Source organism: Bubalus bubalis, chromosome 9 (genome assembly GCF_019923935.1).
Source record: "Bubalus bubalis isolate 160015118507 breed Murrah chromosome 9, NDDB_SH_1, whole genome shotgun sequence".
Lineage (NCBI taxonomy): Eukaryota > Metazoa > Chordata > Mammalia > Artiodactyla > Bovidae > Bubalus > Bubalus bubalis.
The window spans coordinates 105,898,476-105,921,253 of record NC_059165.1 but is presented as its reverse complement, the minus strand read 5'-3'; the positions used below and the strand labels follow the sequence as shown (position 1 = coordinate 105,921,253).

Sequence of the window (22,778 nt, the reverse complement as noted above, 5' to 3'; positions counted from 1 at the left end):
CAGGGGACTCGCTGAGTGTTTGGCGGCTGGCTGGCTCCAGGCCTTGATGACGGCGTGGTCCTTCTCTCCTGTGGCTGCCCCAGGGATGGAGAGAGAGAGTGCCTCCAAGCTTCCGTGGCCTCTGAGAGCCTCCCTGGCCAGCCAACAGGTGAAGGTGGAGCCGAGGCGGTGTTTCTGACGGTCTCAGTTCTGAGACTCCATCTTATGGCACCTCCTATGTGGGATTTCTGGGTGCTGTGTCTCAGGCCCCCTAGGATTCTGTGGCTTCCGCCATCCCATGGTTCTGAGCTCCTGTTGACTAGAGGCCACATTCCCTGAGTCTGTGGGCTTCTAGCACTGTGGTCCAGTGGCCCTAGGATCCCACAGTGCCATGGCTTGAGCATGCTGCAGTTCCATGGCTCCATTAACTCACAGTGCTGTGACTACATCATTCCTTAGTTCTGTGACTCCCTGTTCTGTGCTTCCTGTTCTGTGGTCCTGGGATGCCTGGATTCACGGGAACTTCCTGACTTTAGAAAAGAGTAAGTCATTCAACTCAGCAGGAAACAGTCAGGAAAACTCATGGAGTGGGTGTTCCAGTGACCCCTCTCCCGGCACCCTGTGGGCCAGCAACAATAGCGGCATCACCCCTTTTCCAGAGGGCTCTATGCACTTCTCAAAGTTTACCCCAAGAGTTGCTGTGGTTTGGTCATTCCTGGGAGGGTTTGGGGCTTCCCAGGTGGCTCAGTGGGTAAAGAATCCGGCTGTGACCAGGAGATGCAAGAGACTCGGGTTCAATCCCTGGGTCAGGAAGACCCCCTGGAGGAGGGCATGGCAACCCACTCCAGTATTCTTGCCTGGAGAATCCCATGGACAAAGGAGGCTGGCAGGCGACAGCCCATGGGGTCGCAAAGAGTCAGATACAACTGAGCATGCACGGAGACACACGCAGTAGGGTTTGACTGAACACTCAGTCCCCCTCCGTGGGGCGGGAATAGACACACAGGCCGGCCAGCCTGGTCTGGCCTGAGGGAGTACCATTTAGGTCAGGGTAAGTAAGGGTCAGTCAGGTGAAGAGCAGAAGCAAGAGTGCTCCAGGTGGAGGGCAAAGCCTGTGCAGGAGTCCTGAGGAGAGGACCCGAGGGTAGGAAGTTCAGAGGGAGCGAGTCAGCGTGGCCCGAGGGAGCTGCGTCCACTGCGTTTGTCTCATATGAAAGGTGAGGGAGGCAGAGAATGGACAAAGGCAGCTGCTGTGTGTTTCACCTTCTCTCTGGGTTGACTTCTCCAGTGACTCTGAGTGGGGCTGCCACATAGCTCCAGAGGCTCCGAGGAAGGGTGTCTGCCCATCCATCCATCCATCCTCCCATCGGTCTGTGAAATATCCATCCACCCAGCCACCTACCCATCTATCCCTCTGTCCACCCATCTGCCTGCCTATACATCCACCTATGTGGTCACCCCATCCATGCACCCATCCGTCATCTATCCATCTCATCTGACTATCCATCCATCCCCTGATCCAGCCAGTCAGGTTATCCTCCATCCAACTATCCGTTTATCTATCCATCCATCCATCATCCACCCATCCATCCACCCATCCGTCATCTATCCATCCATCCACCCATCTGTCATCTATCCATCCATCCAACCATCCGTCATCTATCCATCCATCCACCCAGCCGTCATCTACCCATCCATCCATCATCTGTCATCTATCCATCCATCCATCATCCATCATCTATCCATCTCATCTGACTATCCATCCATCCCCTGATCCAGCCAGTCAGGTTATCCTCCATCCAACTATCGGTTTATCTATCCATCCATCCGTCATCCACCCATCCATCCACCATCCATCATCTATCCATCCATCCACCCATCCATCATCTACCCATCTCATCTGACTATCCATCCATCCCCTGATCCAGCCAGTCAGGTTATCCTCCATCCAACTATCCGTTTATCTATCCACCCATCCGTCATCCACCAATCCATCCACCATCCGTCATCTACCCATCCATCCACCCAGCTGTCATCTACCCATCCATCCATCATCCGTCATCTATCCATCCCTCCATCATCCGTCATCTATCCATCCATCCACCATCCATCATCTATCCGTCCATCCACCCAGCCGTCATCTACCCATCCATCCACCCAGCTGTCATCTATCCATCTATCCATCATCCGTCATCTATCCATCCATCCACCCATCCATCATGTATCCATCCATCCACCCATCCGTCATCTACCCATCCATCCACCCAGCCGTCATCTACCCATCTATCCATCATCTGTCATCTATCCATCCATCCACCCATCCGTCATCTATCCATCCATCCACCCATCTGTCATCTACCCATCCATCCACCCAGCCGTCATCTATCCATCCATCCATCATCCGTCATCTATCCATCCATCCACCCATCTGTCATCTATCCATCCATCCACCCAGACGTCATCTATCCATCCATCCATCATCCATCATCTATCCATCTATCCACCCAGCTGTCATCTACCCATCCATCCATCATCCGTCATCTATCCATCTCATCTGATTGTCTATCCATCCATCCCCTGATCCAGCCAATCAGGTTATCCTCTATCCAACTATCCATTTATCTATCCATCCATTCATCGCATCTGTCTATCCATCTATCCTTCATCCATCCATCCACCATCCATCCATCATTGATTTATTCTAACACGTTCATAATGCAGGAGACATAGTGGGACTCAGTGGAGGCTCAGTGGAGGACGTAGTCACATGGCCATGTCATTCATCTGTGCCCCTGCAGCATGGTAAGTGCTGTGATGGACACTTGAGGCCCTTTGGAGGCCAGAGGAGCTACTAACCCAGGTGGGACAAGAAGGAGTGCACGATCTTAAAGGGGAAACTGCGCTCGGGAGCAGTCACTGTCCAAGTCAGGGCCTGGAAGGCAGAAAGAGATGGGGTTGAGAGGTCCATGGAGCCCAAACATGGCTCAGGGCTGTGTCTACACAAGGCTCCCATCACCACATCACTTGTGGTCCAGCCTTCTCCCCTCCATCATCCCCTTGACCCTCTGCTCCAGCCACACCTGCCTCCTCACTAAATCTCCTATGTATCAGGCACATCCCCCCCTGACCCTGGAGGCCTCCATCCTTGCTCTGCTCTCAGCCCTGGATACTCCTTACCATCTGGAACCCACTCACCTGTTCAGGCCTCAACACTAACATTCCCTGGCAGTGCGGTCTCCCTGATTCCGGGGCTCTGTTTCCCAGCCCATCCTGCCACAGCTGGTATGCACTTGTCCACCTCCAAGGTCCCCTACTGCCGGGCTGAGAGGCTGAGACCACCATCGTCCCATCTGCTTGTGCAGTGGATGACGTTATTTAATCTTACCCTATTGTCTGCCAAGCATTTTGGGGCACCTATTGCAGGCAGGGCTCCCCCTTTGGGGCTGGGGCTCCTCCCTGCCTGGTAGCCTCCCTCCCACACTGGCCCGTGCACCTCTGGGCCTCTGCCTGCCAGGTGGCCAGTCAGTAAACACACCCCACCCTCGGCCTCCTGCCGTCACTGGCTTGAACAAGGGCCTCCTGTTGATGAGCTGAGGCGGCAGCTGGAAGCAGACGAGGAGGACTTGGGGGCAGGGCTCTGTTTCCTGTGCTCTCTGCTGCCCACCCACCCACAGGGGCCCCTCTCCCTGCAGCAAGGCTGTGTGCCTTCCCTCTCTGAGCATTCCCCAAATTGAGGAAGCATGCTGAGACTGTCATGCTCAGCCTCAGTCTGCCCATCTGTAGAGGGGGGACGAGAGCAACCATCAATATCGAGAAGTGCCAAGTGGACATTCACCCTCGGCGATGGCCCATACTCTGCAGAGTGTGCTTCTCTCTGAATAAATCCACTTCTCACCTATCAAAAAAAAAGTGCCGAGTGTAGTTTTCATGGATTCACATGTTCGGGTTTTATGATGAGCCTCAGAGGTTGGGGCTCTAGTTGTCCTCATTTCACTTGGATTTTTAGTACTGCTGATAAACTGCAAACAACCTCAGGCCTTTTCATGTTTCACTTCATTAGACAGAGAAACACAGACAGACCGAGGGAGAGAAGTAAACTTCTATAGTGAGCCCGTAGGCAGTCTCTCTTCATGCAACACAGACACTGGTTTGTTTTGCTGTTACCTACAAAACTCTCATTAAATGTGAGAGGAAAGGAGAAAAAAGTAGGGCGGTCATTTGTCCAGCCACAGTTATCCCTGGAAAATGCTGAAGGTAATAATGGTGTAAAACCATTCTCAGAAGTCAATGCCCATTGAATGCCGCATCGTTAAATTCCAGTTGGTTCCTAGTGAAGTCCTTTCTCCCCTCAGGCGACTCCGCAGTCCATTCTCTAAACTGGAGAAGTAAAACTCTACATTATTATTAAAAGTAAATCTACTTTTGAAGGTACCCTCCCCTACCCCATAAAAAAAAAAGAAAGAAAGAAAAGAGGCACAGAGACATTAAGCAACTTGTCTGAAGCTGCACAGCAGAGGTAGGATATGAAACTCAGGGTCCTGGTGCCAGAGACCAAGACTTCTTGGCAGTCTCCTGCTGCCTCCCATGATGGTCAGTTCCTGCCCCCTGAGGCTGTGAGGAGAGGGGACAAAAAGGGAAAACCCACAAAAGTGATGTGGCAAGGTTTCGAGCATTTGGCACTTGCTCAGTAAAATTGTAGCCATTATATTTATTGTTATTTTCCTCTTTATTATACGTTTTGGAGAGCCTGAGATAAATGACGACACAGTCAGGGCAAATGGAGGATGGGAAAAGAGTCAGGGCTTGCCAGAGTTCACAGAGCAAGTCAGGGTGGGTCTGCCAGACTCCAGTGCCCAGATGGCACCCCTTCTGCCCCACCGCCCCGCTCCCCACTGCTTGGTCTTTCTGGAGAGTGGGGTGCAGCCGGGCCATCCAAGGCAGGCTGGGTCAGGCTCCTCAGCTGCGGATCCAGCAGTGGCTAAGTGGCCTCCCTCGCTGCTCTAATGAATTCCCCAGACCCTGAGCCTGTGGCTGGGCCCGCCCAGGGCAGGGCGGCTGCCTTCCCGACATACTTTCCCTCTGGATTCACAGGAGAGGCGGCTGGGCAAGCGGGGGGCGCCCACATGTCTCCTGGCCCAGCAGAACTCTGCCAGGGAGGGCTCCGAAGCCTCATCACACAGGCACCAGCCCCTCTGCCCAAGCCTGGCCAGGCTCCTGGAACCGCTGGGTCTAGTGTGGTGGGAAGGGGGGCTGGCTGGGGCGCCAGCCAAGGGCTCAGGCCAGGAGGTCCCGGGCAGCAGTCTTCACAGCTAATGAGGGGCCTGGGTTAGCATTTCTCATCTGCAACCTGTGGCCAAGGGCAGAGAGGGGTAGTGTGAAAGCCTCAGGGGTCCTGCCTTCTCCAGGTCTAATCCTGCCTGTGTTAGCTTGAGCTGTCTCATTCCCTCTCTGAGGAAAATGTGAGTAAGAACAATCTGAAGTATAACTGACTTCGTGTATAAGTTCCGTGTTGTATAATGAGGCTAACACTGGAGGTAGACACTGAGCTCATTCAGTCCTCTCAGCAGTGATCACTCCCACTTTCTAGGTGAGGCAACTGAGGCACAGAGAGGTCAAGCAACTTGCCTTAGGTCACACAGTGAGGCTATGCCCAGCTGACATTCGAACCCAGGCCATGCGGCTCCTGAGTCTGTCATAAAGTACAGCGGGAGCAGGGGTTACTGTTATTAATAGTAACTATGGTACACGAATTGTAAGAGACAATAACCATGTGCTACTCATCGTGGCAGGGCTCTCTGCGGGCCCAGGGGCCCCTGGGAAAGGAGGAACAGAACAAAACACAGACATCCCCAGTCCCCTGGAGAGGTCACCCTTTCTCTGCCAGAAATACTCTGTCAGGCATCCTAGGGGAATGTCACGCAGCCCCTAAGCCCTGCCCGAGAAGATCAGGGAGGGCTTCCTGAAGGAGGGGGCATCAAAACCAGATTTGGAGGAAGGAGAACGGTATTTGGGATGGTGGGGAACAGCAGGTACAAGGGCCGGAAGTTCACCCAGAGTGAGTGAGTGTGTAATGTGAAGCTGCCAAGGTGTGAGGGGGAGGAGGGGGCTGCTGCCTGGAAGTGGGGTTTCAGAGCCAGTGGGATCCAGAGAGCAGGAACATGAAACCAGATTGCCCGGCTCCAGGCCTCTGCTGTCTGATCTGCAGACTGGGACAGCCTCAGGACTGCCACCTTCGCCGTTCCCTCTGCCGAGAATACTCTTCCTCATAACTCCTCATGGCCCAGCCATGAACACGGCCACACGTGCCCATGCTTCTAGCCCCATGCCAAGCCTGTGGCAGGGGCCTGGCTTCCATGTGTCCTCATCCTAGCTGCATGAGGCACACGCAAGCCCAGAGGCCCTCCTGGAGCCGTGGTTTTCCCAAGAATCCCAGCACCAGCCGGGAGCGGCCCCCAGGTATGCCGGATGCCAAGGGAAACAGGAGGTGAGCTCATGGCCCTGCCACAGGCAGCAGGGCACAGGCTTCACTAGAAGTGCCCAGGTTGGGATTGGCTCTTCAGCCTCCCCTCCAGACCCACCACTCCTCACTCACCCTCTGTGGTTCCCCATTGCCCTCAGGAGACAGCCCAAGCCCTGTACCACCTGGCACCAGTTCTCCTGAGCCCCACGATTTCCCTACCCCGAGATCAATCTGTCCAGCAGACCAGACTCACTTTTGTCTCAGGGCCTTTGCACATACTGTTCCTCTAGCTAGAATGCCTTTCAGCCATCTCTTTATCTGGCTGTGGTCTCTTCACCTTCCTGGCCATAGCTCTGTGTTCCCTCCTCTTCTAAGAAACCTCCCTAGACTCCCCCTGATGCCCCAAGCTGGGTCAGGCACCTTCTTGGAGCTCCCACTGCTGCCTGTCCCTTGGGACGATTATGGTGGGCTCCCCACGAGGGAGGAGCCCAATCTGGTTTGTCCACTTCATGTCCCCAGCCTCATGGCACATAGCAGATGGTCAATGCGTTTGTGGAATGAATGAATGTGGTTGAAATATCCCCAACTTCAACCTTCACATGTTTCTCTCTGTCAGAATTGTCTTCACCTTTTTTATCCCCTGATCTGAGTCTTCCTTTCCTTTAGATTTCTTGCCACCTCCTCCAGGAAGCCCTCAGTGACTTCTCTGCAACCTCCCACTAGAACAGATCTGGCAATGAGCCTACCTTGGCTTCATCCCTGCCCCTCACAGTGGCTTTCGGCTATTTGCTTCACCTCTCTGGACCTCAGTTTCCCTGCTTATAGAATAGAGGCTTCAAACACTGGAGGGTAGCAGTAGAGAGGGTTAATACCAGAAAACAGAGGTGTTTTGTAGCTTAAGAGCATGGCTGGGCTGGGAGGATTTTCCTGATTAGCAATAATTTCTATTTTTATTACAGGCTGTTCCCACAGAGCTGGACTTGAGCTCCGATGGTATGGGCAAAGTCTCGACAAACAGAAGCACAGGGCTCCCCTTCAGACCTCCTCCAGCCGGAGTCCCTTAATTTGCTAGCCCTCCTGCGGGGACGGACACACACACAGGCGGGTGCACAGACTGGGTGACTGAGCGGGCTCCGGCCTCTGGGCGACCAGGTTGTCACCACCACCTACCCATCAACCAGAGAACGGCAGAGAGGAAAGACCAGAAAGGGGTTGGGGGAGGAGGTAACTCCTAACCTTAAGCCACTCTTGACTCAGTTTCCCCAAGTGTGAGCTAAGGGGAGCCGCTATGGGGCTCGCTTCGGTTCCAGCTATGGTGGAGGCTTGGCACGCAGCCGTCTCTCAAACAAGTGAATGAGAGGGCTGGAGGGCGGTCCTGACTGATTCCCCGCCCCACCAACCTCAGCCCAAGCCCCCTGTGACTCAGTTTCCTCGCCCGATCCGGGTTTAGCAGCGCTGGGCGGGGCCTTGAACGTGGAGGCCAGCGCCGTCTGTTTACCTTGAGGCTGGACGCTGGGCAGGGCCGCGGTGGGCCGTCCCCCGGGCCGGCCGCGCCGCCGGGATAAATAGGCCGCTCGGCCCTCGTGGGCGGCAGAGAGCGAGCCGCCGTCCAGCTCCCCGCCGCCGTCATGGTTCTCGCCGCCGCCCGCGTTCTCTTGCTCACGCTGGCTGCCCTCGGCGCATCAGGCCAGGGGCAGATGCCGCTGGGTAAGCCGCTCCTCCCCCACGCCGTGCCTCTGACTCCCAGAGGGACAGGACTCGCGGGAGGCCTGGGGTCGCGGGCGGCTCCTTGATGCTCGGGGAAAGTTCACCGGGGCGTGCCGGGTGGAGACAGCAGGCAGTGGGGCAGAAGCTCAAGTAATTGGGTGGGCGTCAGGGATCCCTGCGGCGGCGGGGTGAGGAGTGGTGATGGGGGTCGCCGGTCCCCGACGCCCCACCAGCGCCCCCTGTCAGCGCAGGTGGGGACCTGGGCCCGCAGATGCTACGCGAACTCCAGGAGACCAACGCGGCCCTGCAGGACGTACGGGACCTACTGCGGCAGCAGGTGCCGGCCGGGGTTGGGGGGTTGGGGGTGCAGGGGAGAAGACAGAGACTTGGAAGAGGGGAAGTGGGTCTCTGAGGCAGGGGAGGTTGGGGGAGTCGGAAGGGACCGGAGAAGTTGGTCCTGATGGAGGTGAAGAGGGGCCGGGTTTATGGAAAGGAAGAGGGAGAGGAGGCGGGGCGGGGGGGGTGTCCCAGGGATGCGGCGTTCTACGAGAGAGGGTACGGATCCTTGAGGGGAGAAGGAAATCCCAGGGAAGGAGGAGAAGGGGCTGGGAGAGTAGGGATCTGGGGGTAGGGAGTCCGTGGGGAGAGGGTCCGCGACGGTGGTGCCATGGGGAAGGAGTCTGAAAGAGGGAGAGGGGAGACCGGCGAGGGAGGAGAATGATGGAGCCCCGCTGACCACACCCCATCTCCCTTGCACCAAAGGTCAAGGAGATTACATTCCTGAAAAACACGGTGATGGAGTGTGACGCGTGCGGTGAGCGCAGCCGGGGCGATGGAGACGGGGTGGCTGGGGAGCGAGAAGAGATGGGGAGACAGAAACAGATCCAGAGAGCAGAGGACAGACCGGGAGCAAAAGAGAGAAGAAGACAGAGGTTGACAGAGATGGAGAGATTGGATGAGAGATGGAGAGAGAGGAACAGAAAGGAGCCAGAGAGACTGTGGGAGGGGGAGACCCCCCAAAGAGCCAGAAACCTTGCAAGAGGCGCTGGGAGGTGGAGTCGCGGAGGGAGAAGCGAAAAAAAAAAAAAAACAAAAAACAAAACAAAACGGTCGGGTGCAGAGATCCAGAGACTGCAGAGACCTGGAGAGCGGACCACTCAGTACGGGGCGGGGTCGCAGAACAGCCAGGATGTTGCCTGGATGGGAGCTCTGTCTCGATAGGCTCCACCCCTGGGCGTGGCCTTAACCACTCGCGCCCCACTCCCTGCAGGGATGCAACCCGCGCGAACCCCCAGACTGACTGTACGGCCGCTAAGCCAGTGTTCGCCCGGCTTCTGCTTCCCCGGAGTGGCTTGTACCGAGACAGCCAGCGGCGCGCGCTGCGGACCCTGCCCCGAAGGTTTCACGGGCAACGGCTCGCACTGCGCCGACGTCAACGAGGTGCGTCTGCCACCACCGCCCCGACGAACCCCCAACGCTTGCCCCACAACTCCCCACCGCCCCGCCCCGACGACCTCCTCGTCCGCTGGGGGTCCTCCGGGAGAGCACCCCCTCACCTCCGGGGGCGCACGTCCAGACGACCTCCCCACCGCCAGGGGACAGTCACCCCTACCACGCCCCTCTCCACCTAGGACGCCCACCCTGACGACCTCCTCCATAGCCAGTGACGTCCGCCCCGACGACTCCCCTACCGCCGGGAGTGGTCCCCCTCAACGACCCCACTCACCACCGCCCGGGGTCGCCGACCCCAGCGACCCTTCCACCACCGGGGCTCCCCCGTCCCGGCAACCTCTTCACCGACGGGCACGCGCGCCCCGACGACCACTTCCCCCCTCCGCTGGAGATGCCCGCCCTCAAAATTTCTTCCCCCGTCCATGAGCATCCAGCCCACCGGGTCCCAGAAACAGCCCCACTCCAGGCAGGCCCTTCTCTTCGCCTGGTCTTGCCCTTTCCCACATCAAGGCAAAGCCGTGTGTAACCTCTGGGACAATAGCCTCTGCCCCACATGGCACCCCGTCCCTCCTATAGCTAGCTGATGGCCCTTGAACTTTACAAGTTCAATAAGCCCTAAGGCGCCTCTTTCGGGGAGGCCCAGCTCCTCATCCTCTGATCCTCCCCGGCCCTTCCTCCTCCAGTGCACTGCCCATCCTTGCTTCCCTCGCGTTCGCTGCATTAATACCAGTCCGGGCTTCCGCTGCGAGGCTTGCCCACCTGGGTTCAGCGGCCCCACCCACGAGGGCGTGGGGCTGGCCTTCGCCAAGGCCAACAAGCAGGTGAGGGCCATCGAGGGTTGGAGAGCCGGGAGGAGCATTTTGGGGTGGGGAGGCATTTTGTTAAGTAAACTCCAGCCTCGCAGCCTGCTTGGCTCCAGGGGCAACGGATGGGGACAGGAGTCTGGGGAAGAGGAAGTTAAGGGTTTCCCATCAGGGATGGTCGGGACTGGAGGAAAGATGCAGGGAAGAGGTAGGATTCAGAGGATTCGTGAATCGGGTCTGGGGGTATCTGCCTGGAGCGTTGACCAGTGCGCTCTCTCCCACCAGGTTTGTACGGACATTAACGAGTGTGAGACCGGGCAGCATAACTGCGTCCCCAACTCTGTCTGCGTCAATACCGTGGTAAGGCCTGGGAGGACAAGGAAGGATTGAGAGATGGAGGGTGGGGCGGAGGTGTCAGGCGGCGGGGGCTGACCTCCTGTGGCCTGGGCTCAGGGCTCCTTCCAGTGCGGCCCGTGCCAGCCCGGCTTCGTGGGCGACCAGGCATCAGGCTGCCGTCGGCGGCCACAGCGCTTCTGCCCTGACGGCACGCCCAGCCCGTGCCACGAGAAGGCCGACTGCGTCCTGGAGCGTGATGGGTCGCGATCTTGCGTGGTGAGTGCGAGCAGGCCAGGAGTGGAATGGGATGAGGGTGCGGGTGTAGGGCCACGCCAGAGCACCCACTTACTACCCCACCCGCAGTGCGGCGTCGGCTGGGCTGGCAATGGGCTCCTCTGCGGCCGCGACACAGACTTGGACGGCTTTCCGGACGAGAAGCTACGCTGCTCTGAGCGCCAGTGCAGAAAGGTGGGGGCGGTGTGGAGGGCGTGGCCTGGTAGAGGGAGGGCGGGCCTACTGGCCACGCCCCTAATGCCCGCAGCGCCCACCCCTAGGACAACTGCGTGACGGTGCCCAACTCAGGGCAGGAGGATGTGGACCGGGACGGCATCGGAGACGCCTGCGACCCGGACGCCGACGGGGACGACGTCCTCAATGAGAAGGTGGGGCAAAAGTGGGGGCCTGGGTGAGACCGGGTGGGGGGCGTGTCTCCGGGTGACCGGTGTGGCCTCAGAGGCTGATCTCGGGGTCCCAAAGGACTGGGGGGGGGTTTCCATGCAGAGGAGGCGGGGCCTCGGAGCTGGACAGTCTGGGGAGTGACTTTTGACTCTCTAGGACTGCCTATCCCCTAACCGGCCCTCACCTCTAGGACAACTGCCCGCTCGTGCGGAACCCAGACCAGCGAAATACGGATGGCGACAAGTGGGGCGATGCGTGCGACAACTGTCGGTCCCAGAAGAACGACGACCAGAAGGACACAGATAAGGACGGCCGAGGCGACGCCTGCGACGACGACATAGACGGCGACCGTAAGTTCTGGGCAGAGGAGGAGAGGAGAGGAAAGGGCGGGCACCAAGGGGTGGGGTTTGGCTGGAGGCGGGGCTCAGCCTCTTCTGGAAGCCGAGGAGCGGGTGAGCTCGCCTAGGGCGCAAGGGACCGCTGACCCTGCTCCGCGGGCAGAAATGCAAGCTGGGAGGCCGAGGGAAAGAGGGAAGACCTTTTGGAGGAGGGAAAGGGGGACCGTGCGTTAGATGCTGCAGGGGAAAGAGGACAGAGCCATGAGCATGAGGGACAGGGCCCCCTGGAGGAGGTACCATTTTTACAGCCGGGAGAGACTCAAGGTGGTGCACACACTGAGCCAGTCCCTGCACCGCTCCATTCATTTAGTCTCTAGGAGGCTGGGCACTGGGCACGAATACCTGGTTTAACTTTGTAGTTATTGGGAGCCAAAGGTGGAGTGGGGACTCTGTCCCAGGCTAATCCCAGGTCTGCACCTGCTCTGCTGAAGTCAGCCTGGCCCCGGCCCCATCTGGGGATCCGGTTCTGTTCCTCTGCTTCTCACAGGGATCCGCAATCCGGTGGACAACTGCCCCAAGGTGCCCAACTCAGATCAGAAAGACACTGATGGTGATGGTGTAGGAGATGCCTGTGACAACTGTCCTCAGAAGAGCAACGCAGACCAGGTGAGTGTAGGCCGGACTCCAGCTGGGGCAGACCCCCAGGTGGGTCCCAGGCTGGTTAACAAGGCTCCAGCCCAGTCTGAACAACTTGGGGTTGGGGGAGGGGGTTGTTGCTTGGGCTCAGGAGGATCTTGGCTCTGGAACTGGGGGTGGGGAAGAGGCTTCTGAATTCTTCTGCCATGATTATGAACGTCTGTATCCTCCCCCTCCTCTGGTCCCCAGAGGGATGTGGACCACGACTTCGTGGGAGATGCTTGTGACAGCGACCAAGACCAGTAAGCAGGCCATCTGGGGCTGAGGTAGGGACCCAGGGTGGGCAGCGCCTGACCCGGCTTTCTGGGGTCTCATTGTCCCTGTTCCACCCACTCTAGGGATGGGGATGGGCACCAGGACTCGAAGGACAACTGCCCCACAGTGCCCAACAGTGCCCAGCAGGACTCAGACCACGATGGCCAGGGTGACGCCTGCGACGACGATGATGACAATGACGGGGTCCCCGACAGTAGGGACAACTGCCGTCTAGTGCCCAACCCGGGCCAGGAAGACAAGGACGGTAAGGCCGGACGCAGGTCCCGTGGGGGGGATGGGGCCAGGGTGAGGTTTGGGGTGGGCATGGTGGGGGCAGTGGCATTTGTGAGCCGAGCCGGAGGCGTGGCCTGGGCAGGGCCAGTAGCTTGTATGGGCATGGCCAGGCCTGGGGCGGGGCCTGGAGCTCATTCTATCATTTCGGTGGGGGGGGGGCCTCCCACCTCCTCTCAGGCGACGGCGTGGGCGACGCGTGCCAGGGCGACTTTGATGCGGACAAGGTGGTAGACAAGATCGATGTGTGTCCGGAGAACGCTGAGGTCACCCTCACCGACTTCCGGGCCTTCCAGACGGTCGTGCTGGACCCTGAGGGCGACGCGCAGATAGACCCTAATTGGGTGGTGCTCAACCAGGTGGGGGCGGGGACTAGGCGGGAAGTGGGGGGAGCCCAGGACCACCACAGCGGGTCCTAAACTGGGGGCGGGGAGCCCAGTCCTTCTGGCCTGACGCCCTTCTTCCTTTGAACCTCACCAGGGTATGGAGATCGTGCAGACGATGAACAGCGACCCAGGCCTGGCTGTGGGTGAGACGCGGGGGTGGCCAAGCCATGCAGGGAGCTGCTCGGGGGGCGGGGCCGGAGGAGAGGCGGGACAGGGGCGGGCCTGGACTCGGGAAAGGCGGAGCCAGGTTAGGTGGGCTGGACTCTGGGCTTGGGCGTTCTGTACTCCGAAGGGGCAAGGTTCGGGGACGGATCCCGATCCCGGTAGGACAGGGGCTAGCGTGCCTTCCTCTCCCCAGGTTACACGGCCTTCAATGGCGTGGATTTCGAAGGCACGTTCCACGTGAACACTGCCACGGATGACGACTACGCTGGTTTCATCTTTGGCTACCAGGACAGCTCCAGCTTCTACGTGGTCATGTGGAAGCAGATGGAGCAGACGTACTGGCAGGCGAACCCCTTCCGTGCGGTGGCAGAGCCCGGCATCCAGCTCAAGGTGCCAGGCCCTTCCTGAGCGCTTGGTTTCAGCGTCTTCTCTGAGGCCCCCTACCCTTCCACAGACCCACAAGCCTTACAGTCCCCGGCATTATCCTACGGACCTCAAAGGCTTTCTACCGAAATCCTCCCAGTTCCTCCCACAGGCCCTCAAACATTCCCCCAGGATCCCCTGGTCTTCCTGTGGGCACCCAAACCCCCTCACAGAGCCCCAAGCTTTCTCTCAGGTTCCAAATCCTCCTGCAGACCCCCTAGAATAGATGTGCTCAGGCGTGTCCGACTCTTTGCAACCCCATGGACTGTAGCCTGCCACGCTCGTCTGTCATAGGATTCTCCAGGCAAGAATACTGGAGTGGGGTGCCATGCCCTCCTCCAGGGGATCTTCCAGACCCCGGGATGGAACTCCCATCTCTTGCATCTCCTCCATTGCAGGCGGGTTCTTTACCACTAGCACCACCTGGACCCCAGTATTTCACTGAATCCCTGAAATTCCCTAAGTCCTCTAGACTCTAGTTTATCCTACTGACCACTGCTGCCCCCTATAACCTACCTGTAAACCTCCATGTGGCCAAGGCTTCCTTGAGGGTCTCCCATCCAGGCATACCAGGGGCCCCCACCACTCCTCTATGACTCAAAGCTCCTTGCCCGTCTGGGGCCTTGGTGGCCTGTATGGTCCCTGACCCCACTCCCCTCTTCCTGGATGTGGTAGGCCGTGAAGTCCTCCACAGGCCCTGGGGAGCAGCTTCGGAACGCACTGTGGCACACAGGGGACACAGCGTCACAGGTGCGGCTGCTGTGGAAGGATCCCCGGAACGTGGGCTGGAAGGACAAGACATCCTACCGCTGGTTCCTGCAGCACCGGCCCCAAGTGGGCTATATTAGGTGGGAACCCACCCTCCGCCAAAGGGCCCAGAGTCCCTGTTCATTCCTGGCTCTTGTGGGAGAGGGTTGCTTCGGGGGGGCCTGGTCCCCTAGCCTGTAAAATAGGAATAATACAGGCAGAAATAACTGTTTGGCCCTGGGGCATGATACCCCTCCGAGGACATGGGGAGGGTTCAGGTCCGGCAGAGAGGCTCAGTGGGCGGGGCCAGAGGGTAGGCGGAGCCAGAGGGGAGGCGGGACAGGGGCGGGCCTGGACTCGGGAAGGGCGGGGCCAGGTTGGGCGGCCTGGACCCAGGGCTGGGGGTTCTGAACTCCGCACATACATAGCAGAAGGTGGGGTCTCACCCACTCCCCGTTTCCCAATCCCCACTCTGCGCTGCCAGGAAGTCTAGGCGCTATGTTTAGCAACTACTGTATGCGCGCCCTGCACATCCGTCGTCACACAGGGGTACTGAGGCTCACATCAGGAGCCCCCTCTGCCCTGAGTGTGGCCCAGGCAGGGAGACACACAGTTCCCTCTCCTAGAGAAGAGAAGCTAGTTCACTGGGCAGTCCTAGAGAAGAGAAGCTAGTTCACTGGGCAGGGTGCTGACGCTCTGAGAGGGGAGGGCCTGGCCTAGGGCCCCGAGTCACAGTCCCCTCCTCCCCTGCAGAGTGCGATTCTACGAGGGCCCAGAGCTGGTGGCAGACAGCAACGTGGTCCTGGATACGACCATGCGGGGCGGTCGTCTGGGGGTCTTCTGCTTCTCCCAGGAGAACATCATCTGGGCCAACCTGCGCTACCGCTGCAACGGTAAGGGGACCCCCATCAGAGAAGGCGGGAGTCTGCACCCCCCACCCTCACCCGCCTCTCACCTGCTCACCCTCTCTCCACAGACACCATCCCCGAGGACTACGAGGCCCAGAGGCTGCTGCAGGCCTAGGGATGGGGTTGGGGACCTGCCACTGGGTGACAGCCACCCGCGCGGCTGCCCTCACCGTAGGAAGTCATCAGCACCAGGCCCCAGGAGGCAGTCGGCCTGGGGGGCAATGAGAGGGGCTCAGGGAAGACAAAATAAAGTGTGTCTGTGTGGCGGAGGGGCTGGCTGTGGTCTCTGCTTCGGGGAGATGGTAGGGTCAAGTCTCTGAGGGGAGGCTGGCCCAGAGACCCCAAACTTAGGCAGTGGCGGTGGGGACTGCCACTGACTCCCTGCCTAGCAGCCTGACTAGGAGTGTCGGGCCTCGATTTGCAGGCCCCAGGCCTGCTGCTTCGTCCCCTCCGCGCCCCTGGAGCATCTGGCCAGGGATCCTGCGGTGTGTGTGTGAGGGGCTCAGGCCTGGGTGTCCGTGTTCATGGGTGCGTGGTCTTTGGGCAACTCCCACCTGGCGCGCCTGCAAAACCCACATCTCATCCTTGAGGTGGGAGAAGAGGGAAGGAAAAAAAGGGAGGAGGCAGAGACGAAAACAGTGAATTTTTATTACGTTTCATTACAAAGGATGCAAAGATACAAAGACGATAGCGCCCACGCCAGAAAGGACGGGCAGGGGCTGGCCGAGTGCGCCCTGAGCGCCCGCCCCCGCCCGCTGTGGGCACCCACGCGTGCAGCCCACGGGACAGCCACAGCACAATGTGCATGCTGGGGAGGGCAGAGCCAGCCTGGACAAAGGGACACAGGTGGGACGGGGCCGGGCCTGGAGGGTTTGCATATATCAGTGGTACTGCCCAGCTCCTGGAAGGGGAAGGGCAGTTTCCTATGGAGGGCATGGCAGGGTCAGTGGACCTCAGCTGCCAAAGCCCTCCCTCCCGAAGTCTGGTGGCAAGTGCCACAGCTGTGTCCCCTGGTCCCCGTTGGTAGGTCAGAAATGACAGGCTGGGCATCAACTGCCCCCAGATTCCACAACTCTGTGAGAGGAGGGCAACCCATGTGTCTGGCTCCTGGGGACAGGGTGCTGGGCGCTGGTCAGTTGGGCAGAAGGTGGGGAGAGCTGCCTGGAATCAGCTTCTGACATCTAGCCCCTGCCTCCCACCCTTCCTGGGACGAGCCTGGGACCCGGATACCATGGACCTGAGCTCGTAATGACAAGAGGGAACTGAGGCCTTGGTCACAAGAGTCTTGCCCGCCCCCTGGTGCCTTCAGAGGTACCCCAGTCAGTGCCCAGGCCTGGGGGTGCAGGGCACCCCGCTCTGCTGGGGAGAATTCTTGTCTGTGGCCAGGCGCCTGTGGCACACCCATGGTTACGAGAGGTGCCTGAGCCCCACCAGCCAGGACCCCCAAAAGCTGAAGGAAACCAAAAAGAGCTGGCTCGGGCCAAACTGATGAAGGAACGTCCCAGGGACCCCATCATACGCTGTGAGACCCCCCCGGGGGTGGGGGCCCAGGGCCCACAGAGAATGGAACAGGGCAGAAACAAACCAGGCTGCCGACTCACCCCGGGCAGGCCTCCCAGAGCAGGAGGCACCCAGTACCCCCCTAGCTCTTAAGGTCGTGTGGCTGGGGTGCAGGTTCAGGCGGCCACAGACCCCTCACCTGAAGCATCATGCCCAAGAGCACCAGGTACCCTTGACCTGGCACCTCTGTGCCCCAACCCCACGCCAAGGGTACCCCGGGGCCTCTGACCACAGCTCCCTCAGAACCCAGGGAGGGTGGGGGGTGGTTGCTCCCGTTTTGTCACAACTAGGGTGGGGGCAAGGGAGGTGGAGGGTCTTTCAACCACACCAGGCCTCACCACGCCTAGCCCGCACCCTGGGGTGGGGACACCTTCTTTGGACATGCGGGAAACTCAGAAGCCGGAGTGGGAGCAGGAGGTTGGCAGCATGTCTGGTTATGAACTAGCTCAGGGTTGGCCCAGCGTGGAGATCTGGGGAGAAGTGTAGCATCCCAGGAGAACTCAGCCCCAGGGAGGTCTCTGGGTCCACAGAAGCCCCTCAAGGAGCAGTGATCGAAGGGACTCTTGAGGCCCCGGCCGCGGGAGCCCTGCCAGCCCCGTCACGGGCCTCACACCTTCCCCCATCTCCCGTGAGCAGGCCACAGCCAGCTCGCACCCGGCACGCAGCCCCTACAGCGGACAGCTACCCTGGCAGGATGGACAGACGACACGGGACCTCTCACCCTCCATGCAAGGGTCTCACCAGCATCTGATGGACAGACAGATGGACAGCCACTCTCGCCCACCTGCATGTGACACAGGGGCCTCATGATGGCCCCACTTGGCCAGCCATCCTCCTCGGAGGTGGGCCGCCTGAAGCAATTAGGCCCAACACACCTAGGATGTCCTAACTCTCCTGGCTCAGCCCTCAAAATCCACAAGTAGGTAACAGCACCCAGAAGCCAGCCAAGCACCCAAAGCCGGGCTCCCAGCCCCTGTGCACACCCACCAGGCAGGCAGGTGGCCCTAAGGCCAGTGGAGAGGCTGGAGGTTAGCACAGAGGTGGCATTCCACACCCACCTGCGCCTGCCTTCCAGCCTTGCAGGCCTGGTCCCAGGGAGCTCTGTGGACCACAGTTGGGGTGGGGGCTGGACCCAATGCAATCAGGGTCCCTTCTGCTGTGCGCCTGTCCCCAGCAGGGAGCCTGGCCAGCTTCTGGGTACTACTGGCTGTGGGTCCCCAAATTTTGCTGAAGGACAGACCTGCCCCCTGAGCTTTCCATTGAGGGGGTCTCAGGGCCCTCTACCCCAAGGGGCTGGCCCCCGCGCTTCTTGCCCAGGAGAGTGCTGGGGGGAGCAAGGTGAGCCGGGAAAGTGGAGGGGGCGCTGCAGTCCACCCCAGCACTGCCGCCGTCTCCCCTCTGGTAACGGCACGCGTCCTCATGGGCACCTGTGACGGGCTGTGACCCCCAAAGACACCCGCCTTCTCCTCCCCCAAGTCCACCCTGGGCACTGCAGGGGGTGAAGCTGAAGAGCGGAGGGTGGGGCAAGGATACAAACTCTCCTCTCTGGAGAACACAGAAAGAGGCTGACCCCAGGTCTCATCCTCATGGGGGGACACGCTGCCCACCCTGGGGGCTCAGAGGACTGGGGGCAAACCGAGGCATGGGGTGTGCTCCCGAGGGACGGATGAGGGGAGCTCAGCCGCAGCGAGTGAGGGCGCGGTGGTGGGTCTATGTACATGACGCAGGGGCCCCGGCTCACCCCTCACGGCGCAGCTCGCCTGGAATCACAGTATTTTCACATCACAAGTCAAAGGGCTGATTCCCCTAAGCTGTCCTGTTCCTAAAAGTCTTGGCAATTCAAGAATACTTAGTAGAGAAGTGATATATAAGAAAAGACCCAAATCCCCTGTTGTAGACCCCCCTGCAAAGGCCTGCCCGGGGCTAGGAGGGGGCAGCGAATCCTTTGAGGATGCCTGGCCGCTGGTTTCTGGCTGGGTCCCCTCCCCAGGAAAGCTCTGCACCCACGCCCCTCATGGGCCGAGGCTGCCGTGTTAATACAAAGTCACCTGTGCTCCTGGCCAAGGGATGCGAGAAACGGGCCATGGGGCTGGACACCCCTCCTTCCCTGCCCACCTGCACCAAGAACCCAGTGCTGGGCAGATGGGAAGTGTGGGCTGACGGGGTTCCCTCATGGGGTCCCCAGTGCCTTGTTTGAAAGTTGCATCCAGGAAGGTTGTTTGTAATTTTATTAAGGCCATTTTTTTAAAAAGTTCTACATACAAGTCTAATGGTAATCAAACCCTTCTATGTACATGTAGTTCTTCTTAAAAAAAAAAACAAAAAACAGTCCCCATTCTTTGCCCCCAGCCCCCGCCACACAAAGAGGACAGGCCCCTGACCTGGATGGACTGACACTGTGTCCCCCAGCCAGACAACAGCGGTGGAGGCCAAGTGACAAAGGACAGGGGGCTCCCCGTGGGTGTGGCCACCTGGCCACTTGGCTATGTGCTAACAGCCCAGCTGGGGAACAAGAGAGGGACGGTCACTAGGATCTGGCTCCCACAGACACGAGGCGGCGCTCCGGAGACCCTGATGGAGGTGGAAACGCACCAGGCAGGAGGGGCCAGCCCGGCTGGCAGGCAGAGAAACAAGTAAGAACTCAAGATGCGGTGTCGGAGGGAACCAAACAGAGGCTCTGGTTCCAGGGCAAAGCAGAATTCGAAGCCTGCCCTGCTGCCCGCTTGCGGGGCCTGGAGGGCAGATGGCCGGCCTCTGGCGCACCAGTGAGCCCGACAGACGGTCACCTGGGCCTCCTGAGGCACTTTGAGAAGCACCTGGAAACCAGCCTCTGAAACGCACACTGCTCTTTGCCTCCAAAGCCAGCCCTGCCGGGAGCGGCCACCAAAGAGATGGTGGGAGAGGATGAATGTTGGCTGGTTCTCGGGGCGGGCTTGCTGAGGACAGGCTCGTCACTGGGGCGCCTCAGAGCAGAGGGGCCGCAGCTGCCGCCAGCCATGGGGTCTGGGATGGACCCGCCCTGAGGACTAGCTGGCACCTTCAGGAGACCCTTAATGCAAGCCGGGGCTCCTTCCCGGAAGTCGGTTACGGGACTGGAGGGGAGGCACTTCCGGCCGCTGCCGCCAGCTTTCACCGGGGTGTCCGCCCAGTCCAGCCTAACCTCACGTCCTTCTGGTTTGGGATAACGGAGCAAAACTAAAAAGGCAGGAGATGCAGCTCAGACCTGGGCAGGCAGCAGGCTGCTTCCAGTTAGCTCACAAGTATTACAAGATTGGATTTCTAGAGTAAAAAAAAAAAAACATGCTCTCAGGCAAGTGTTGGCTTGAAGGAGTCAGTTACTCATCCACAACCAAAATGTAAATACGAACTGAAAGAAACCAATGAAAAGAAACACAACAAAAAATGCCCTGGCCACCCCCTCCCCACCCCATTCGTTAAATAACAGTAACAGCGACCACAGTACAAAGAAAGATGGAAACAAGTTGCACCCCGCCCCCAGAAATATCTGCCTCCATGTGCGTCCCCGACAGGCTGGGGTGGGGGTTTCACAGCACAGGTGGCCGCAGAGGGGCCTGGCCGGAGGGTGGGGGGTGGGTGGGTGAGGCAGGGACCCTGGAGGAGACTTAGCTGCTTCCCATGCTGTTCACATGTTCGCATCCCACCTCTGTGTGATGGATGCTAGCGTTCTGTGTGTGCACAGAAATATAAAAGACAGCAGTCCAAATAGTGTTTATTTCGCTTCACGTCCGCCCCCTCTCTCTGGCACTTTCTCCCTTTGGCAGGGTGGGGCTGGCTCGCTACCTATCCAAGGGCTGGGGGCGCGGGCAGGTAGGGGGCCCAGGGACAAAAGAAGGCAGTGAGAGCTGGACAACAGTCGCAAGATGTACCTCAGCCCACCACCGTTGCGGAGCATGGTGCCCACCGAGGCTGGCAGCCCTGCCCAGCACGCTTTCCGCATCTTACAGGGGATGAGAGAGCAGGGAGGGTCCGCGGGGGCGACGACGCGCAGCCTCACGCGGGAGGTGAACGACCGGGGCGGGGTGGGCGGGGGGCGCTTGGCGGCATTGCAAGCTCAGAATCACAAGCTCGGCCGTTTGCGAGGGACGGAGCGCCGCTGTCCCCAGGCTCGGGGCGATGCCATCGGGACCACTGGCCGGCGGGGTGACAGAGCCGGGGGCTGGGCGGCCATGTGCCACGCGACCCGCTCACAGACGGTCCATCCGGAAGGTGTCCTCGGTGGCCGGGTCGGCCAGGACCATATCTGGGTCATTGAGCATGTGCAGTCCATCCAGGGTCAGGGGGTCAATCTTGAGTTCGTCCAGGGGGAACTGGTTGTCAGAGTCGAAGCTGACATCACCGACCCCGGCCAGCGTGCTGGTCAGTTCTTTAGAGAGGCTGGGAGGGGACTCTCCTGTCACTGGGGTGGGGGTACACACAAAAGTCTCGGCTTTACCCTGGCCCCCGGCACCCCCACTCCGTACCTCCACAGCCCCTGTCGACGCTCAGGCCGCACCAGGAAGCTCGCCTGAGCGGTCTGCGCTGTAGGACATCTGCAGTGTCCGAGGGTATTTTTAGTTGTCACGACTGGAGGGAATGCTACTGGTGTCGGGGTGCAGGCTGGGGATGCGGTGACGCTGCTCAGCACCCCACAGTACACAGGGTGGTGCCAGCCCACATGTCGGGGTGCCAAGGCCAGGACGCCCGGGATGAGGTTTGTGACACAAACTTCAGCGTGACCTGAGGGGAGCAGGGGGCCTCTCCAACTCTGCCAGGCAGTCTGCCCTGTGTGCATCAGGGGACTTGGCTGTGGGCAGGAGGGAAGCCCAGGTTTCTCCGCAGAAACCCAGGTTCAAACCTGGGCTCCTGTGAGATCATGGACCTCTGTTTCCCACTCTGGGAAATGGACATGTAAGTTCTGGTCTTTCTGGGCTACTGGACAATCAGAAGCCTGATCGTCTCATACAATCTCCAAGGCCAAGGCTTCTGCACTCAAGAGTATCTCCTGCAGACCCTGGGTCCAGGCAGGTGGCCCTGGGTCTAGTCCAGGCTGTGCGGGGCTCTGGAGAGAGAACCCTCCCATCCTAGAGATGCCAGAAGGACTGCAGAAAGGGTCTCATCCTCAACCCCACGTCAGCCCTGGCTTATGAGAAAACTGCTGCTTCTTTGATAATACCAAGAACCTTTAGGGGCATGACAAAGGGTGGGGAGAGAAAACTGGAAGGTCTGAGCATGGCTGGGTGGAGACGTGTGTGTGTGCGCGTGTGCCAGGGCACTGTGTGTGCATGTGTGCACACGCATGCATGTGCCCGGGCACTGTGTGTGTGTGCCCGGGCACTGTGTGTGTGTGTGCACACACGCGTGTTCCCGGGCACTGTGTGTGCATGCATATGGGCGTGTGCCAGGGCAGTGTGTGTGCATGTGTGCACACGCATGCATGTGCCCGGGCACTGTGTGTGTGTGCACACGCGTGTGTTTCCGGGCACTGTGTGTGCGTGCATATGGGCATGTGCCTGGGCACTGTGTGTGTGTGCACACGCACATGTGCCCGGGCACTGTGTTTGCGTGCATATGGGTGTGTACCTGGGCACTGTGTG

The 22,778-nt window shown here is 59.5% G+C and overlaps 2 protein-coding genes across 11 annotated transcripts in view; one reads left to right on the top strand and one right to left on the bottom strand.

Annotated features, from left to right (window-relative positions):
- Positions 1-7,924: 7,924 nt before the first annotated feature.
- LOC102402152 (cartilage oligomeric matrix protein) lies at positions 7,925-15,834 on the top strand. The gene is made up of 19 exons (XM_006058018.3): positions 7,925-8,146; positions 8,398-8,483; positions 8,909-8,960; positions 9,417-9,586; positions 10,282-10,419; positions 10,687-10,761; positions 10,855-11,013; positions 11,101-11,205; positions 11,292-11,399; positions 11,606-11,765; positions 12,301-12,419; positions 12,639-12,691; positions 12,788-12,969; positions 13,176-13,354; positions 13,476-13,524; positions 13,740-13,936; positions 14,645-14,817; positions 15,470-15,609; positions 15,693-15,834. The coding sequence occupies exons 1-19, from the start codon at positions 8,068-8,070 to the stop codon at positions 15,737-15,739; spliced, it is 2,271 nt and encodes a 756-aa protein (XP_006058080.2). The 5' UTR covers positions 7,925-8,067; the 3' UTR covers positions 15,740-15,834.
- Positions 15,835-16,252: 418 nt separating this feature from the next.
- The window catches only part of CRTC1 (CREB regulated transcription coactivator 1), an 85,062-nt gene continuing 78,536 nt past the window's right edge, over positions 16,253-22,778 (bottom strand). For all 10 annotated transcript variants that reach the window (XM_044948344.2, XM_044948349.2, XM_044948345.2 and 7 more), the window contains one exon: positions 16,253-21,601. In XM_044948344.2, the coding sequence (XP_044804279.1) occupies positions 21,390-21,601 (212 nt within the window). In that variant the 3' untranslated portion in view covers positions 16,253-21,389. The remainder of the gene's footprint in view (positions 21,602-22,778) is intronic.